The sequence below is a fragment of the Trichosurus vulpecula genome, chromosome 4, assembly GCF_011100635.1.
Source record: "Trichosurus vulpecula isolate mTriVul1 chromosome 4, mTriVul1.pri, whole genome shotgun sequence".
Classification (NCBI taxonomy): Eukaryota; Metazoa; Chordata; class Mammalia; order Diprotodontia; family Phalangeridae; genus Trichosurus; species Trichosurus vulpecula.
Window position 1 is genome coordinate 186717581 of NC_050576.1, and position 20296 is coordinate 186737876.

Genomic DNA, 20296 nt, shown 5'->3' on the forward strand with positions numbered 1-20296 from the left:
CCTGTGCATTTGTGACGCTAATGCCAGCAGGCCAGAACAATCTGAGCTGAGCTAGATTGAATCTGCATTTTTTTAAAAATCACCATTATTTTATTGTTTGGAAAGGGGGAAGGCAGAGCAATTGGGGTTCAGTAACTTACCCAAGGTCACACAGCTAGTAAGTGTGTCAGGTGTCTGAGGCTGGATTTGAACTCAGGTCCTCCTGACTCCAGGGCTAGTGCTCTACTCACTGCACCACTTGGCTGCCCCTCCTCACTGTCCTTCCAGAGCACTTCTGCAGCGCTGGGTTCAGTCCTCAGCACTTCCATACTTTAGGAGGGCAATGTGCAAACTGGGTCTAGAGACCATGAGGACACTCGAAGGAAGGAGGAATAACTTGGAGACAAGAAAGCTAAAGGGAGATATCATAGTTGTTCTCAAAGATATGAAGGGCTGTCGTGGGGAAGATGAAATACCTTTCTTAAGTAAACATCACACCAATTCAGGCCTCCACCATCACTCAACCAGATGACTGTAGAAGCTTCCTGATTGGTTTCCTTATCTCCAATCTCTTCCCTTCTCCAAGCTTATCTTTCACAAAGCTGCTCAAACACTATTCCTAAAGCAAGGTGATCTGACCCTGTCATCCCCCTGCTCAAGAAGCTCCTAAGGTTCCCTATTGCCACAAGAATAAGATACAAACTTCTTGGAAGTTAAAGCCCTAAATCAGGCCTGTCCAACCTTAGGTTTTTATTGAAACAATAGACAATATATTTTGATTTGCCATTTTAGTGAGAGCTCTGCAGTAGCTCAGCTTCCTTTACTAAAGCATTTATGTCAATTTCTATCCTTGTAGGCAGGCTGCATAAATTACACTGTGGGCCTGCATGCAGCCTGTAGGCTGCACTTTGCACAGCCCTGCCCTAAATCATTTGGCTCCAGACTGCCTTTCTAGGCTTGGTGCCCATTATTCTTACCCTCTATACCTTTCTGCACTCTGTATTCCAGCCAAATCGACCTACCCCCTATTCCCTTTACCTTGGCACAAGCTGTCCCCCATGCCTGGAAAGCAGTGCCTCCTCAACCTTTGCTTCTTAGAATCCCTAACTTCCTTCAAGGCTCTCCATGAGGTCTTTCCAGATGCCCCTTCCACCTCAGTTCTAATACCCTTCCCCTGAAATAACTTGTTCCTCTCCAGTAGAACAGAAGCTCCTTAAGGGCAGGACTATTTCTTTTCTCTTCTTTCTTTCTTTCTCTTTTTTTTGTTGTTATATCCCACCCCCACCCCCTAGCCCAGTGCCTAGAGGACAGAACACACTTAGCCAATGGCTGGTGAATGAATGAATGAGCTTCCTGTAGCTCCAGAGGGCAAAACTAGGCTTGGCAGCAGATTTGGCTTCTGGATAAAAAGGAACATTTTAACAACCAGCACCTTTTGAAAAAAGGAATAGGGTTTCTTGCAAAGAAGTGGACTCTCTAGTACTAGAAGGATTCAAGCACCAAGGCTGGGTGCCTCCCCAGGGTCATTATAGCAGGGATTTCTAGAGTTTGGACAAGAGGATGTTTGTAGTCCCATTCCACTCTAAGGTCCTATGAATCAGAGCTTCTTGTTGTTCAGTCATTTCAGCCTTGCCTGACTCTTCCTGACCCCATTTGGGGTTTTCTTGGCAAAGATACTGGAGTGGTTTGCCATTTCCTTCTCCAGCTCATTTTACATATGAGGAAACTGAGGCAAACAGGGTGAAGTGACTTGCTCAGGGTCACACAGCTAGTAAATGTCTAAGGTCAGATTCGAGCTCAGGAAGATGAGTCTTCCTGACTCCAGGCCTGGCACTCTGTGCGCTATGGCGCCACCTAGCTGCCTTTGTTAGCAGCTTCCAATTCTTAGTCCATCCCTCGCTCCCTCTTTTATCTATAGAATTCCTATCCATCCTTTACAACTCAATTTAAATGCGCAGGTCCTCTAAAATATTTTCCCTCATCTCTCAAGTTGACAACCATTTTCTCCCTAGGGGCTCACAGAGAATTTGGTTCTACATCTCTTTAATGCACTTATTATACAATATTCCGTGATCAGCTTCCCCCGGCACCCTGTCACCCTATAAGATCCTAAGGGGACAGGGGTAAGGACTTTGTCTCATCTAAGCTTTACAATTCCACCACTAGCTAGCTCACAACACCCTACACACAGGAGACGGTGAAGAAATGTTTGTTGGATTGTTTAATTGTTTCAGTTGTGTCCCACTCTTTGTGACCCCGTGTGGAGTTTTGGCAGAGATACTGGAGTGGTTTGCCGCTTCCTTCTCCAGCTCATTTTACAGATGAGGAAACTGAGGCAAGCAGGGTGATGTGACTTGCCCAGGGTCACAGAGCTACTAAGTGTCTGAGGCTGGATTTTAACTCAGGGCCTCCTGTCTCCAGGCCCGGCACTCTATCCACTGCACCCCCTAACTGCTCCACTGTATTGTCAAAGAGAAAAATGTCAAAAGAACTTGTTCCAGATAATAAAATTCCTAATCAGGTGAGGGTGTTCTGGGGTAGATGATGTCATTCTCTTTGGGGACCACCATAAAACCCAAAGCTCCTGGCTTCAGGGAAGATCACAATTCTGTCTCTTTGTATTGTATCCCAAGTGCCTGGCACACGATGCCTTTAATCAGTGTTTACTGAATTGAATGATGCCACAAGCTAGACCTGGCAACTGTAGTTTGGAAGTAGGGCCTAGGCTAAGACCGGACCACTTTCTTTTATATTGCCACTTCTAACTATGCCCCCTTCTTAGCACAATCTGCTTCCTTTCATGTTCCACACGTTGGTCCTCTAAGTGGGTGTATTACGTAGAGCAGTGGAATAGCCACCGAACCTGGAGTCAAGAGGATCTGTGTTCAAATCCTGCCTCAGACAGTTGCATGACTGGGCAGCATACTTAACTTCTCCTGGACTGTTTCCTTCTCTGTAAAATGAAGGAGGCCAGAGAGGGGCTTGGACTTGATGGCTGCAAGGTCCCTTCCAGCCTGAAATCTGTGGTTATTTATGAATTTGTATATTCCCTTTTCCCTTGTAAACAAAACCTATTTTCTTGGTCTGGAGGGTATAGGCGATGGGAGTGAGGGGGAAAAAAGCGCTAGACTTGGACCACTAGGTGGTGCCATAGTGCACAGAGTGCCGGGCCTGGAGTCAGGAAGTCTCGTCTTCCCGAGTTCAAATCTGACCTCAGACACTTAATACCTGTGTGTCCCTGGGCAAGTCACTTAACCCTGTTTGCTTCAGTTTCCTCATTTGTAAAATGGGCTGAAGAAGGAAATAGCAAACCCCTCCAGTAGCTTTGCCAAAAAAGCACCAAATGGGGTCACGGAGAGTCAGACATGACTCAACAACAACAAAAAGACTGGAGCATCTGGGTATATTGGCAGTGGCCTAGGAATGGGGAAAGGCAGTAAGGCCTTTGTATCAGACTGTATCAGACCTCTGCCCCCAGAGAGCCAAAGGGGTCCAGGACAGATCGCTGTAGATTCAGTGCCTGGAAGGGGAGCTCAGTGATCCCTGAACAGTTTAGTTTCCCGCTCTTTTTTGCAGAGCTGAGGTCAGCTGCTAGTGCAGAACCTTGCATATGCCATCAGATTCCATGGATAGGAAGGTTCGTTTTGCCAAATTGTTTTGCTTTCTTTTTCTTTGTCTCTCTCTTCATGGGTGGCTAGATGGTATAGTGGTTAGAGTCTGGGGCTTGCAGTCAGGAAGCCCTGAGTTCAAATCCTGCCTTGGACACCCACTGATCACGTGACCTTGGGCAAGTCTTTCTCAGCCTCTCCCGGCTGCTGTTTCCTCATCTGTCAAATGAAGATAATAAAAGCGCCTACTTTTCCGGGGTGCTATGAGGACCGAATGAGATCATATGTGTCAATCACTTCACCAACAGTGAGCACCGAGTTGTTGACTGATCATGCCTGTCATAAGGCATGGCTCACTGGGGAAGAAGATGAGAAAAGATGTATCTGGAAGTGGAGGATATTAAGAAGTTTTTAAATAGTACAAAATATAAACCCTGACGCCGGATGCGCAGGTCTCCTTGATCAGAAGCTAACCAGGATCAGCAAGGCTTGAGGTCCCTGGGGCAGGAAGCATGGCTCATTCACATCCTGTCAGGAGTCAAAACTGAAGACCCAGATATGGTGGGAGCCCTTAGCGCCCTCAAGCCTTTGGACCTCAGCCTCCAAAGAAGCTAAAATGAGCCAAAGAATCTCCAGACTGGAAGAACCTGAGAGTCTAACTTGTACTTGAAGCATGACTGCACTCTAGAATTCGGCGCACCCGTGGTCCTCTGGCTTCTGTTCTAGATTGCCAATGACAGAGCCTTTCTTACCTCCTGATTACAATCAAACTCATTTTCATCTGTCTTTAATTGCTAATAATTTTTTTCCTCCTTTTTTGGGCTCATTCCTGTTTTGATCGAGGATTTCATCAGTGTGGTAGAAATTCCCAGGATGGAAACTCCCTCCATCAAGGCAAATCAGGATCTCATCTGCAACTTTGTAGCCTTAGAGAATCGACTTATTCTTTTCCCTTTATGTTAAAGCCCAAATATATATCCTTCTAGCCACTATTCATTGGTCCTAGTTTTGCCTCTTTGGGCCACAAAAACAAGTCTAATTTTTCTTCTACACAAAATCTGGAAGGACTAAACACTTTCAGATTTTTAAGAGAAAAGAACAAAAAAAAATCCTCAGGATACAGTGACATCTATTCTCTTGTTTTCAGCTGTTTAAATCTGTTATTTTCCTTTGTGTTATGTCTTGTTTCAATTAGACTATAAACTCCCTGAAAACAGGGAATGGTCCATATTCATTTCTTCAGCGATGCTCTATATAGTAAGCACTCAGTTAAAATAGGGCAATTCAGTGTATTCACAAGTATTTTAGTCGTCTGATAGCTTATTACTCAACTAGTGAGATACTTCCTTAGGCCCACTAGGTGGCGTGTGTCTTCTGGGAATAAAAATCCATTTGCATGTGGGGTGGATAACTTTGAGATTTTCTAAAAAACACATAACATATCATAGAGCCAAATCGGCATGTTTTGGGATTCTCTGACATCGAGGGCTTGTTAATTCTCTGGTTCACCTGTATTCACATTGATAACTGGGAATTGTTCCAAAGATGACCAATGAGAGACTCCCAATTCTGCTTTACTCACTCATTCCTGTTTCTCATATACCTCTCCCCTCCAAAAATAAATTCTCCATAATCTAACCTCCATCCCTCATACTGAATGAGGCTCTCAGGAAACTCCCTTGACCAACCATAAGAAATTCATAAAGCCCCAAATCCTTTAGTAGAAGACCCACCCTGCTATCATCCCTTCCTTACCTTGGACTTGGTGGGACCACAGTTGATAGAATCTGTAGGCAAGAAACAAAAAAAATGGAAGTTGGATAGGGGAGAGGCAGGGAAGGTGAGGGAGGGAAGAGAGCACACTTTGGGAATATAACCTCTCTCTTCAGTGGCTTCAGAAACCAGGGAACTGCCCATTTAAGGAAGAGATGTCAGGCGCCACTTCCTTTCAAAATAGGAACTGACATCAAGCTTCGGGCCCTGAGGCATTACATGACCTCAGTTATTTCATGTACCCTATGGTGAATAAAGAGTATTAGTGGGGTCTCTTCTTTCCCACCTCCCACCCCTGTGTTAATATGAAGCACTGGAGCAGAAAGGCAAACAAGTCAGACCAAAACCACACAAACCACAATGGTGAAACACAGCAGATCACAGATGTCCTAGATACACAGAGACCAGAGTGGGAAGAGGGGGAATAGAGGAAGGCAAGGGAGGTAAGATGTTTCTTCTTCCCCCAACCTCACCTCCCCTACCCCCAGCCTGGGAGAATGGGGCCATATAGGAGACAGGAAACAAATTGAGTGAGGTATAGGAGCTAGGGTAGAGGAAAGGCCTCACTGGAAGCCCTGATGCCCATGTTCTCTCTGGCATCAACTAGGGCTTAGCTTCTTTTTAAGTGGAAGGGAAGGGCATGATAATCAAGGCTATGTGATTTTATACTCAGTATGGCATCTGGGAACCTCATTCTATCGGTCTGTAAAATGGAGCTGGGGACTCACAGCGTACAGGGGATAGAGAAGACGATTGTCATGGCTAGCTTTCTCTTTCCATGAGACTCGAGTGGGGGCAATAACCTGACTCTGGGTTTGGACAAAGTAGGGGGGCAGTTAATCCACACTGCCTGGCAAGCAGGTTAGGCCTCTTCTCCCTGACATCACCCCTCTCCACCCACTTCCGGACAGTGAGAAGAGCAATGATGAGCTGACCACACAGTGACAAGCACAGCCCGCGAAAGTAGAGAGTTAATAGTGGGTGATTAGAAGAAGCGGGGGCCTTCCCTTCACACCCCTCTTCAAATCTACCCTTCCCAAGCATATAAATCAACTTCTGTGTGAACCTTCCTTTCTGGCATCTCTTTATACCCCTACCCAAGGCTGTCTTTTTGGGAGATACTGGCTAGTGTACAATGAACTCTGAGGGCTGGGGATGTCAGGGTCCCAAATCAGAGAAACATGTCATTGATTGGGCTTGTTTTTTATATTCTTTCAAGTTAGGGTGTGTTGGGAGCATGCAGTGTGTGTGTGTGTGTGTGTGAGAGAGAGAGAGAGAGAGAGAGAGAGAGAGAGAGAGAGAGAGAGAGAGAGACTGTATGCTGTTGGGTGAAAACTATGAACTGTAGAGAAGGCCAGGGTCAGAATATACTCCTACCAGGAGGCTCTGACTTAGCCCTGTGTCTGTGTGTATGTGACACCTGCCCCTACCCCCTACCACTGCTACCACAATGACCCCAAACATTTCCATCTACTCTACCTGGCACCTCCCTGCCCCTATCTTCTTATAATCACCCACTAGGGTTAGTATCCAAGATAGCTGAGAAACCACACACTGTACCCTTTAAATCTCCAACAGGTCCGCTGGAGGAAAAAGGAGAGGGAGAACCAAGGAGCAGGAAGAGAAAGAGAGAAAAAAGGAAGAAGGAGGAAAAGGAAAAGGGGGGGAGAGAAAAGGTGAAGAGAAGAGAGGAAAGGATAGAGGTCAGAAAGACAGAGAAAGCAGAGATGGGTGTAAGGAGAGAACAGAAGAAATATTAAAAAAGAGAAACAGTGCCCAGGGGCCAAGGGGACGCGCACAAGCCAGAATTAAAGAAAATTAAAGGCTCAGAAAAGAAACCAGGGAAAGAACCCAACCCCTGGAGGTGGGGAGCACTGGGCCAAGCTGGTTCCTCCCCAGGTGGGAGGGGATGGTCTCTTCACCCAACTCCTCCCTCTGTCTTAGCTGCTGCATGTGAGAGTGGGAATAGGGCGCTGCCAGTGGGGCAGGAGGGGAAGCAGGGAGCCCAGGAAAGGAGCTGGGGTGGGTTGGGACTAATGGAGATTCCCCGACCACATTGAAAGGCTCACTCACCTGAACCTGCCTCTCCTGGCGGCACCGTCCTGCCAATGTTGGGCAGTAGGTACTCTATATTGGGCACTGATTGGGATTCCTTTTCATCGACTGGAGTCTGCAAACAGAGAGCCATCAGCCTGAGCCAAGAGTCTTCCCCCTTCCCATTAGGAGCTCTGTGAGGGAGGGCAGCTAGTTCCACTATAAGACTAAGGGCAGGGACACTTTCTCTCATCTAACTGGGAGTTCCCTCAGGGCAAGATCTTCCCCAGCCAAAAGGAAGCTCCCTGAGGGCAGGGACTGAGTCTCTCTCATCAGACTGAGAGCTCCTTAAGACAAAGACAAGTCTCCTTTTCAATCCCCTTCCTCCTTCATCCCTACCCTGAAGTGCCCAACACTGAACTCTGGGGACACTTAGTGCCCTCTCTACCTACCATATGCTTTGGTATCTTCTGTGATATCATCCTTCTAACCCCACTCAGGGGGACTCTCCCCTTCCCCAAAAGCCCTCAGAATCACTTACTCTCTCTCCCTTTTCTTCATCATCACTGAAGAACCAGTCCGACTGCAGAGAAAACAAGGTGGGGAATGGGGGTTACATTGGAGCAGGAGGGGTATTCTGAGAACAGATAAATGAATATATCCCAAATTCCACCCTCCTGCTCACAAACTGGCTTGGCTCAAAGGGTAAACTGAGACACAATAAGAAGCCCAGTAAGGACAGGGAGATCTCAGAATTTCAGAGCTGAAGGATATCTTTAGGGTCTAGTCCAAACCCTCCCTGAAATATGATACAATTGGTTCCTTGGTTGGTTTTTGTCCTTCATTCTTGGAGAGGACCAAAATGGGACAATGGGAGGGGTATGAAAGAAGGTACAATCAGCACTGGACAGGATAGCCAGGGACACAGTATTGTCTGGAGGGAGCCAACTATGGTGGGGTCAAAGTACAATGTGTCTGACTGTGTCGGATCAGACCAATACAAGCTTGGAACGCTCTACCACAGGTCGGGCACAAAGAGTCCACATGAACACTTGGAGTGGAGATTTCTCACATTTCTTTTGAGCTGCTGCAATTCTGCTTCACTCATCATTTACATGATGCTGTAAAGCACTATAACATGCCTGACAAATAGTCATCTAACCTCTGCCTCAACAGCTCCAGTGACAGAAAGCTAACCAGCTACCAACTCAGCCCATTCCACTTTTGGACAACAATAATTATTAAGAAATTAGGAATAAATAAAATAAGGAGCCCAAATCTCCTATCTCTCTGGCCCTAGTCCTAACTCCATGTCCTTGCCCTAGTCCTAACTCCTAAGCAAAAGAAATCTAACACCTTTTCTGAAGTTATTCTTCTTCAAATACTTGGATAGCTATCATGCCCCTCCATGTTCTTCTTCAAGCCAAATGTCTGGCTCCCCCCAGACAATACTCTCCCCTGGCTATCCTGTCCAGTGCTGATTGCACCTTCTTTCATACCCCTCCTACTGTCCAGTCCACCCCCTATCCCCTCCCCAAAACACTGGTCCCGGAAGAAGAGTCAGAAGACTCTACCTCAAGCACTCAGCAATCACTGCATCTTTGAGGTTAACACTATCCACATTTACCACCCAATTCAGATCCTGGTGGCTACTGTGGGCTAGCCCCCAAACATTCTCTCTTCTTTCTTAAGCAGTTCAGTGCCTTGTTCACAGTCTCCTCTACCCCAACTCCTGTCCTTCTCCTAGGTTACTTAAACCTACAGGTCAATGTTCCCTCAAATACCCTAATTTCCCAATTCCTCAATCTACTCAACTCCCATAATCTATTCTTGCACTTCAACTCCATTCCAATGGACATGGTCATACTTTTGACCTGGCTATCACCCAGAAGTGAGGCAATTTTCTGATCGAGAACCCTGAAATTCCTTTATCCTATCAGTCTCCTATCATTCCATCTCTCTCTATTCCTGACCCTTCCTAAATCACTCCCAACCAGAGCTTCAATCCTTCACCTCTCAGTATGTTCCCAGGCTCAAGCTACACTCTCCTCCCTTCTAATCAAGACCTCTTGATGAACTAGTTCTCCTCTATGCTGCTGAATCCCTTGCCACCTTCTTCTATTGCCACTCCAATTTATCAAACCATAACCTGGATTATTTCCACCTTCCACCTTCTCCACTACTACTCACATACAGCTGAATGGAACAGGAAGAAGTCATACAACTGTGCTGACTGGGCCCACTGCAAATATATGTCTTCTCATCTTAATTGAGCCCTTATTGCAGAGACCCAATCCATTTGCTTCTCCCAAATTGATTCCTTGCACCCCTTACTACAGAAATGACTTCAAAACTTGGTTATTTTGGTCTCCAAGTCTCCCACAGCAACCTTCTCCCCCGACTTCTCATCTGAGGACCTGTGTCCTATTATATTGAGAAAATCAAGTTCATTCCTTTGAATTCTCTCTTCAACTCGTTCATGTTATAGTCTCTTGACATCGTTCCCTTTATTCAAGTCTCAAGGTGGCCTTGTTCCTCTGTATTTATCCCTGGAGAGGATTCCATTCACTCTCATCTTTTCCGGCATATCACTCCCACTATCACCCCTCCTCTCTCTCTAATCTTCAGTCTCTCCCTATCGACTGATTCCTTGGCTTCCCACCTTCCAAAAAACCCCCACTTATTAGATTCTCCCAATTCTACTAGCCATCATTCTACATCTCTCTTCCCTTTCTCAGCTAAATTGCTTGAAAAAGTTTTCTACACTTGTTCCCTCTACTTTCTCTGACATCATCATTCAACTGAAACTGCTCACTCCAACGTTACCTGTGATCTTGTAATTGCTAAATCAATGACCTTGTCTCAATATTATTCCTTCTTGACTCCTCTGTAGCATATGACACTGTTGACCACCTTTTTCTCAGGGTTTTCATGACACTGCTGTTGCTCCCTCCCTCTCCCTCCCCTTCCTCCCCCCTCTCCTTCTCTGTCTGTCTCTGTCTCTTTCTCTCTCTCCTTTTCTTCTCTCTCTTCCTCCCCTTCTCCCCTTCTCCCCCTCTCCCTCCTTTTCCTCTCTCCCTCCCTACTTCCCTCTCTCCTTCCATCCCTCTCTCTCCTCCTTCCCTCCCTCCCTAACTCCTCTCTCCCTCCTTTGCTCCTTCTTTTCTTTTCCTTTCTCTCTTTCCTCTATCTCTGTCTCTCCCTCTCCTCTCTGTCTCCTTTTCCTCTCTCCCTCCCTCTCCTCTCTCCTTTTCCTCTCACTCCCTTCCTTCTTCTCTCCTTCCCTCCCTCTCTGTCTCTCTCCTTCCCCCCTTCCCTTCTTTTCCTCTCTCCCTTCTCCCTCATCTCTATTGCTCTCTCTCCCTCCTCTCTCCCTCCCTCTTCCCTCCCCCCTCTCCCTTCTTCCCCTCTCTTCCCCTCCCCCTTGCCTTCTTCCTCTCTCCTACCTGTCTGACCACTCCTGTCATTCTGCTTTGCTGGATCCTCATTCACGGTCCACCCACTCACTGTAGGTGTCCCCTAAGGCTCTGCTCAGGGCCCTCTTATCTTTTTTTCTCTATTCTCATCAGTTCCCATGGGTTCAATTATCATCTCTCTGCAAATGATTGACAGATCCAGACCCAGCTTCTTCTCAGCTCCATCCCAGATCGCCAAGCGCCTAATGAACGTTTCTAACTGGATGTTCTGTGGGCATCTCAGATGCAACATTTCCAAAACAGAGCTCATCATCCTCCCTCTGAAACCCGTTCTTCTTCTAAACTTTCCCATTTTTGTCGAGAACATCCCATTCCCCGGGTTCACAAACTTGGTGTCACTCCGACTCCTCCCTCGCCCCATAGGTCTGATCAGTTGCCAAATCTTGTCACTTCTATCAACACAACATCTCTCTTTTCTGCCAGCACTCTAAGGACCACGGGACTCTTCCATCTGACTTGTAGCTGAAGCCTTCTCTATTTCTATTAAAATATAGATAGCTCCTTGAGAACAGACGGCTTACCTTTCTATTTGTTTCCTCGGTTTGGGCCCAATGCTTCTCACACAGTACGTGCTTAATACATGCCTTTTATTTCATTCACTTACTCATTTTTCATACCTGCTTCCCTTCTCCCTGTTCCCATAGCCACTGCCCTAGTTCCAAATCTCATCATAGTCTCCAGATCAGTCCCTCTGCCCCAAGTCTCCCTTCACTCCAACCATCCTCCACACTAGCACCAATATTATTTTTCTAAATCATAAATATGAGCACGTCACTCCTCACACTAAACTCCAGGAGCTCCCCATCATCTCTAGGATCAAATATTTGTTGTTCAGTCACTTTGGTCATGTCTGCCTCTTCCTGACCCCATTTGGGGCTTTCTTGGCAAAGATAGTGGAGTGGTTTGCCATTTCCTTCTCCAGCTCATTTTACAGATCAGGAAACTGAGGCAAACAGGGTGAAGTGACTTGCCCAGGGTCACACAGCTAGTAAATGTCTGAGGCCAAATTTGAATTCAGGGAGTTGAGTCTTCCTGATTCCAAACCCAGTGCTCCATCCACTGGACCATCTAGCTGCCTTTAGAGATCAAATATAAGATCCTCCATTTGGCATTTAAAGCTCTTCACAGCCTGATTGTATATTGCCTTTCCAGCCAAATCACTCCCTTTTAGGTACTTTTCAATTCATCCATACACACCCTGCTACTCACATGCAACACTCTATATCCTGAAATGCTTCCTTCACCAGCTCCATCCTTTGGAATCCATGGCTTCCTTACAGACTTATCTTAAGGATTTATCTCTTCTTTTTTTTCTTTTTCTTTTTATTAATTAATTTATTTTTAGTTTTCAATATTCACTTCCACAAGATTTTGAGTCCCAAATTTTCTCCCCATCTCTCCCTTCTGCCCACCTCAAGATGGCGTGCATACTGATTACTCCTTTCCCCAATCATCCCTCCCTTCTATAACCCCAGCCCCACCCCTTCTCATCCCCTTCCCTTCTATTTTCCTGTAGGGCAAGATAGATTTCTACATCCCACAAGCACACATCTCTTCTGCACAAGGATCTCCCTGGCTGGTACCATCTTCCCCTCCCAGGTTACCTTGTACTTGCTTTGCGTGTGTATTGTATATACTTACAGATGTGCCCATTGCCTCCCCTATAGAATGTAAGCATCTTGAGGGCAGTGACTATTTCACTTTTGTATTCATCATCTCCAGAGCCCAGCATAGTGTCTGGCAAGTAGCAGATACTCAACAAAAGGTTGCTGGTTGATCCAGCAAAGACCTGGATTCAAATATCGCCTCTGAGACTTACTAGCTCTGTCACCGTGGAGTCATATAACTTTTTAAACACCTCAGCTAGATGGCATAGGAGATAGAGTGCTGGATTTGAAATCTCCAGATCCAAGTTCTAATCCTGCCTCAGACAATAACTTAGCTATGGGACCTGGGCAAGTCACTTAATTACAGAAGATAAAAATGCAGGAATAGCTACATCTCAGAGTTTCTCACACCAATGAAATTACACATGAAACATCTTCCCCCTCTCCAATCCATCCTCCCTTCAGCTATCAAAGTAATTTTCCCCAAGCTCAGATCTGATCATGTCATCACCCTCACCCCTACTTACTAAGTTCTAATGGCTCCCTATTGTGTCTGGGATCAAAAATAAACTCTTTCATTCAGTATTTAAGACTCTTTTCAACCTGGCTCCTTTCTACTTCTGCACTCTTCTTTTGCACTACTTTCTTTCGTACACTCTTCAGTCCAGCCATATTGGCCCATTTGATGCCCTGCACACATGCCACTCTATACCTTTGAACTGGCTGCACCCCAAACGTGGAATGCTCTCCCTCCTCACCTCAGCCTCCTGGAATCTCCAGGTTTCCCTCAAGACTCAGCTCAAGTTGAGCTTTCTGAAAGAAGTCTTTCCTGATCCCTTCTCCTAGTGTCCTCCCTCTCATAAGCAGCCTGTACTCAGGGGAGCTAGATGGCACAGTGGATAGAGTGCTGGGTTTGGAGGCAGGAAGGGTCATTCTTCTGAGTTCAAATCTGGCCTCAGACACTTCCCAGCTGTGTGACCCTGGGCAAGTCACTTAACCCTGATTGCCTCAGTTTCCTCATCTGTCAAATGAGCTAGAGAACGAAATGGCAAACCACTCCAGTATCTCTGCCACAAAAAACCCCAAAAGCGGTCATGAAGAGTGGGACAAGAAAACAACTTCGTTTTCTGTATATTATGTAGATACCTATTTGGTATTTATGTGTTGTCTTCCCCATTAGAATATAAGCTCCTTGAAGGCAGGAGTTGCACCACTTTTGTCCTTCTATCATCATTGCTTAGTATTGAGGGACAGTGGATAGAGGGGCCTGGAGTCAGGGCTGTTGAAAAGATAAAATGAGATATTTGAAAGTGCTTTGCAAAACCTTAGAGTGGTATAGATAGATATAGATATAGATATAGATATAGATATAGCATAGATATAGGTATAGATAGATATAGATATAGATATAGATAGATATAGATATAGGTATAAATAGATATAGATATAGGTATAGATAGATATAGATATAGGTCTAAGTATAGACAGACACAGTATAGATATAGGTTTGTATAGATATTGATAGATATAGCATATAGGTATAGATAGATATAGATATAGGTATAGATAGATATAGATATAGGTCTAGGTATAGACAGACACAGTATAGATATAGGTATGTATAGGTATTGATAGATATAGGTATAGATAGATGTAGATACAGCATAGATATTGATATAGATATAGATATAGGTATAGGTATAGATACAGATATGGAGATAGATATAGATATCGAGTGATATAGAAAAGCTAATGATGATGACATGTGCACATAGCAGCCCTTTAGTCATTGCTAGCGCACTGATTGAAATTGTTAGATTTCCAATCCCGAGTCTGCCACTCAGCCAAGGTGTCATGTCGACAGGGTGCTGGAGTCAGGAGACCTGGGTGTGAATCCCAGCTCACACGTTTACTATGTATATGATCACGGGTGTGAAGTGCAACCTCTCTACACCTCAGTTTCCTCATCTATAAAATGGGAATCGTAATATTTACACTGTCTGCCTTCAAGGGTTACTGTGAGGAAAGCACTTTGCAAAGCTTCAAGGAAGATACTGACAGTCACATGGTGTCAATGTAACTGAAAATTGTCAAGCTGGATCAATGAGCATTTATTAAGTACCCATTATGTGCCAGGGGATACTAAGTACTAGGTATACAAAGAAAGGTCAAAAAACACAATTCCTATCTCAAGGAGATCACAGTCTAATAGGGATAATGAGAATAATGATTGTCCATATGTTGGATAGGCAACCCCACTTATTTTCATCTTTAACTCTCATAATCATGCTATTTATTTCATATCACTGAGGCTAAAGTCAGAGCCCTGCTGCACTCCACTAGAGACCTCCTTTCCAGGTTGGCAATGTTCCGTTAAACAATACTCTTTGGGTCTACTTGGTTAATGAGTTCTAAACGGCCCCCTCCCCAACTGTATTATTATGTGGTCCATCCATAGCGATCCATCTTGTCCACAAGGATACTGTGAGAGATTCTGCCAAGTGTCTTCATGACAGATTTATACGCTAATGACCAACTGACACATTTCTTTGAGCTACCATTCTCAGAAATGACAGCTCTGCTTCTGTTGCTCTTCAGCTCAAGAAGCTTGAGTGACTCCCTATTGCTTCCAGAATAAAACACAGACTTTTTTGTTCAGCATTTTCACTGCAACCGATCCTTCCATGTTGAAATCACATTACTGCCCTTCATGCATTCTACCTTCCAGCTAAACTGGTCACGATATTCCTTCTGCAATCTCAGTGCTTTCGCTCAGGCTCTCCCAACCCTGGAACGCCCTTCCTTCTGGCCTCCACATCTTGGACTCCTGTTGTTCAGGTATTTTATAGTCTGACTCTTCACCCCATTTGGGGTTTTCTTGGCAAAGATGCTGGAGTGGTTTGCCATTTCCTTCTCTAGCTCATTCTACAGATGAGGAAACTGAGGCCAACCAGGTTAAGTGACTTGCCCAGAGTCACACAGCTAGTAAGTGTCTGAGGCCAAATTTGAACTCAGGTCTTCCTGATTCTAGGCCTGGCATTCTATCCGCTATGCCACCTAGACATGATTTACTTGGCACAGGGAACTCTCAGATGGGGAAACTCTCCTTACCACTACAGGTCCAAGACAGGTCAACACCTTCTCTGCAACTTCTATTTTTAAAGAGTCGCTTAGAGAACTGAAAAGTTCAATGATGTGGCCAGGATCACACAGCCAGAAGGCATCAGAAGCAGGGCCTGAATCCAGGTCTTCCTGGTTCAGAAGTCAGTTCTTTCTCCACTACACCAAGCTGCCTAGTGGCCATTCTATTATTAGAATCACCACCAACTCTAAGGTAGACATTAGAATTTTTATCCATACCCTGCAGAGGAGGAAACTTGGGTTCCCTTCTTATTTCTCTCAAAGATCCGAAATTCTGAGGGTCTTCCCCTCCCTGATTGATTCTTTTGTGAAGGCAAACTAAGCCATCTTTTACCTCAATTCAGACTGAGCCTTTCATTATCAAATCATTATCGAATCGCCTCAAACAAACTGAGACCTAGGAAAGACCTTAGCTTAAAAAGGTCAGGGTCTCCCACTGCATCCTGGGCCATCGCCAGTCGTTCTGACCTATGTCTTGCCATTGGACTCCTCCAATGACTCTGGAGGAGAGAGTGAGGCTGGTAACTTTGCACAGCTCTGTCTTACTGCCATCTAATTCACTTGAGAATCAAGACATCACCCTCCTGATATCATTGGTCCTCTTCGAGAATGAAGGATGAACAACAGCAATCTCTCAAAGACACGATCATCCTTCCAGTCTCCCAGGTTTGTAATGTCAGCCTTGTCCTCGAGCCTTCTCCCTTCCTCATCCTACATACAATATATCAAGCATTTGCCATTTCTACCCTCACAACACTTCTTGAATCCATACCCCTCATAGCTGCCAGTTTAGTGGAGGTCTTCATCACTTCTTGCCTACATTATTGCAATACCTTCCCAATTATTCCACCTGTCCCATCAATCCATCCACCACACTGCTGCCAAGGTAATTTTCCTTACGTGCAGATCTGACTAGGTGACTCCCCTACTCTACCAAGTCCAATGGCTCCCTATGGCCTCCATAAAAAATGTAAAAAAAAAATCTGTTTAGCTTATTAAGCCCTTCCTCCCATCCCTTGCATTTGGAGATGCAGCTAAACTGACCTTTGATCTGTTCCTCACTCATAGCATTCTATCAATCTCCAAACCTTTCCATTGGCCCTCCCTCCTGCCTGGAATGCATCCTCTCTTTAGCTCCCCCTCACAGAATCCTTCTCTTCCTTAAAAATGCCACTCAGGAGCTTTCCTGATATCCCTCCAACTGCTAATTCTTTCGCCCTCCCAAACTACCTTTTATTTCTTTTTAACTTTATCTGTATATATTTCTATACACACTTGTTGCCTCCCCCAATTAAAATGTAAATTAATTACAAATAACGTTTGCTTCATTCTTTGTACTTACATCTCTGGTATACAGTAGGTGTCTAATTAAAAAAACCTGTCAATTTATTGAGTGAATTGACTCACATTAAAAAGTTTTCAGTCTCTAGCATGGAAATATGTTTTACATGATCACACATATATGACCTATATCAAATTGCTTACCATTTTAGGAAGAGGGGAGGGGAGAAAGGGAGAAAAATTTGGAACTCAAAATTTTGTAAAAATGAATGTTAAAAACTATCTTTACATATAATTGGAAAAAATAAAATACCATTTTAAAAAACAGTTTCAGATCTCCAAATACGCTCAGACTAGCAAGGAAGGCAGGGCACAACCAGGAATGAGCTGGGGATGGGTGGAGGGAGTAGAGGGAAGAAATGCCTTAGAAATTATATACTTGAAGGAGCCCATCGAGATCTGACTAACTACCCACAGGCTAGGCTGGTTCCTTCACTGGAGGTGGAGATCAGAGCCAGCCCTGGGGCTCCTCCATCAGGGATAGGGTTCTCATCCTCATAGAGTTAAAAGTCCCCATTCCCTAGTCATTGATAGTATCCTCACCCAGACTTCTAGTAGATGTGGCCTATTGTTCATGGTGAGAATTTTAGTACAACTCACCCCTACTACTGGAGAAACAAGTCAGAGAGCAGGTGAGCATTGGTGGTGGGCAATAGCAGGAGTATTTGGATTCCAGTACTACCATAGGGGTAACTAGGTGGCACAGTGGATAGAATGCTAGGCCTGGAATCAGGAAGACCTGAATCCAAATCTGGTTTCTAGGTGTATGACCCTGGGCAAGTCACATAACCTTTTTTATCTCAGTTTCCTCAACTGTAAAATGAGCTGGAGAAGGAAATGGCAAACCACTCCAGTATCTCTGCCAAGAAAACCCCAAACGGCGTCATGATGAGTTGGATGTGACTGAAACAGATGAACAACAACAAACAATCTGCCCTTGAGCTCATAAAAGTACAGTACGTATAACTTAGAGCTAAGTCCAGGTTGTGGTTGGGCAAGATCCTCATATATCCTATTAGGCACATATGGCCTGACATAGGATGTTTCTCTGATTTGGGAATGGAACAGAAAGCCTGAAACTGGGACTACCTAGGAAAATCTAGTCTGTATGGTCACCATAGCCATGGGTAAATATACAAAAAGCAGGGTCTGCTTACATGCTGGATTAACGTCTCTACGATCTTGTACCGGTCAGGCATGTGAGTCACCATATCTGTCATGTTGTCTTCAGATGTTCTCACCAGAGTGGGCCCGAATACCAGTGCGAGATTACGGGGCTCCATCTTGAGAAGACAGGGAAAGTAGATGACAGTCAATTGTTTTTGCTGTCTCTCCTCTAACCCATTCCCAAAGATCTTCAATCTTCCCTCTTTCTGGCTCTGTCCACATCCCACAGAGCTGCCTCCCTCTTAAGTATCCCCATCTACAACTCCTCTTCCTCCCTCCATATCAGTCTCACTTGCTTGTGAGTTCCATAATAGGGCAGCCCCAGTCAGAAACATTTACTAAGAACTAGGCACACAAAGGCAAGTCAAATTCACAAGCATTGATTAAAGGCCTACCATGTATGAGGCACTGCGCTAAGTATTTGAGGAACAAAGACAAAACATGGTTCTTGCTCTCAAGGAGCTCCCATTCTAATGGGGGAGAATAACTGTGTATGTATCAGACATATATAATACAAGTAGAAGTACAGTGAATAAAAACATGCTATCTGCTCCATAGCAAATGGACTCAAGAAAAGAGAAAGAGGTTAAATGGAAAATAGGATGTCCCAGTTGTTCGGAGCAGGAAACCCTGAAAGGGACAAACAAAGGCAGCCTTGATTGTATTTTAAAATTAGAGGAAGCCCTATTCCACTCAGAGCCAAGGGAGAGAAGCCAACAATTGATCGGGGATAAGACAATTCAGCAGAAGTATTGTGGCTAGGTGCAGGGACGGATTCCTACCAAAGACTGATAAGAAACACTGAGAGGCTCTGGGGTCACCATCTCAGAAGATCAGAAGACAGCCAGATCTCAGGTTAGGTAAAGGGCTGGACTGCAGACAGGCACAACGTAAGATGCCTTGACCTCTAGAGTTGCAAAAGGAATTTCTGGCCTGAGTGTGGGAGGTGGTACTTTCATTTTTTATATAAGCTGGTTCATCAGAGTCCCAGGGGGAATCCTGGCTTTTTTTCTCTCCTATTCCTGCTTACCAACCTTGTTCTTCTCTGAGTGGTCAGCAATGGTTTTCAGGTGCCCCACAAGGAATTTGAGCGTTTCGTAGTAGTGACCAGGAAGATCCCGGATCTGGGAGGGAGAGAGGAGAGAACAGGGACTAGGGCTTTGTCAACTTCTTTGAATCTGCCCACAATCCCCTTCGACAGCATTCCCTTCAGGGCTTCTACAACATTACTACTCCCCCCACCCACCCACTCCCAAGTTCTTTACTCTTCTCTAAATGTATCCTCTAACCTAAATGCTGTCCAGAAAACTAAACTCCCCTAAAGTCAGTGTGGCATAATGGGTAAAATGATAGACAGGAAACTCTAGGTTCAAATCCTGCCTGAGACACTTATTCATTGTGTGACCTTGGGCAAATCTGACTTGGTTTCCTCATCTGTAAGATGGGATACTAAAAATACCTACTTCACAGGGTTATTGTGAGATAACATGTGTAACGTGCTGCGCAAACTAGTGACAGAGATGATGATGAATCTTCTTGAGGTTAAATGTGACGGGGAATTCCCAAGAGCAGATACTGAATCTTCTTTCTCCTTATCTCTCTCTTCCCCCCTTTCCATAAGCTTTGTGATTTGTTGATGGTTCAGAAGTGGGGAAATGGTGGTAAAAGGAGAGATGGGGGCCATGGCCACACCTGAAGAATTTTGTGAAGAATTATTCCCTAGAACCAGTTTGATTTTTAGAAGGAAACTAGAGACCATTCAGGCCAACCCTTTCAATTTTCAGTGAAGGAAACTGAGTGGAGAAGCGACTTGCCTAGTATCACATATTAAGTTAATGGCAGAACCAGGACAAAAACCCAGACCTCTTGACTCCCAATGAAGGAATATTGGCTCTTCTTCCCATAATACATCTGCTTCCCTCTCTTTCCAAATAACCCCTCTCTTTCCATACCAGTTTCCGCAGTGTTTTCATTCTCTCTCTGGAGTCTTCAATCCTATTGGCCTCAATGAAATCATTGTATTTATCTGTAAAAGTATACGAGTCCCCATTAGTGAAACTAGTGATGTCCCAGGGGTTTTTAACCTTTTTGTGTGTCAAGGACCTCTTGGGCAGTCTGGTGAAGCCTATGAACCCCTTCCCAGGATGATGCTCTTAAATGAATGAAGTAA

The 20296-nt window shown here is 44.9% G+C and overlaps 1 protein-coding gene across 2 annotated transcripts in view; it reads right to left on the minus strand.

The window, feature by feature from the left end:
- The window catches only part of ARHGAP23 (Rho GTPase activating protein 23), a 118700-nt gene that overhangs the window by 7846 nt on the left and 90558 nt on the right, over window positions 1–20296 (minus strand). For both annotated transcript variants that reach the window (XM_036756895.1, XM_036756894.1), the window contains exons 18-23: window positions 20079–20152; window positions 19161–19250; window positions 18117–18242; window positions 7936–7977; window positions 7434–7530; window positions 5343–5374 (exon numbers count right to left, since the gene is read on the minus strand). In XM_036756895.1, the coding sequence (XP_036612790.1) occupies window positions 5343–5374; window positions 7434–7530; window positions 7936–7977; window positions 18117–18242; window positions 19161–19250; window positions 20079–20152 (461 nt within the window). The remainder of the gene's footprint in view (window positions 1–5342; window positions 5375–7433; window positions 7531–7935; window positions 7978–18116; window positions 18243–19160; window positions 19251–20078; window positions 20153–20296) is intronic.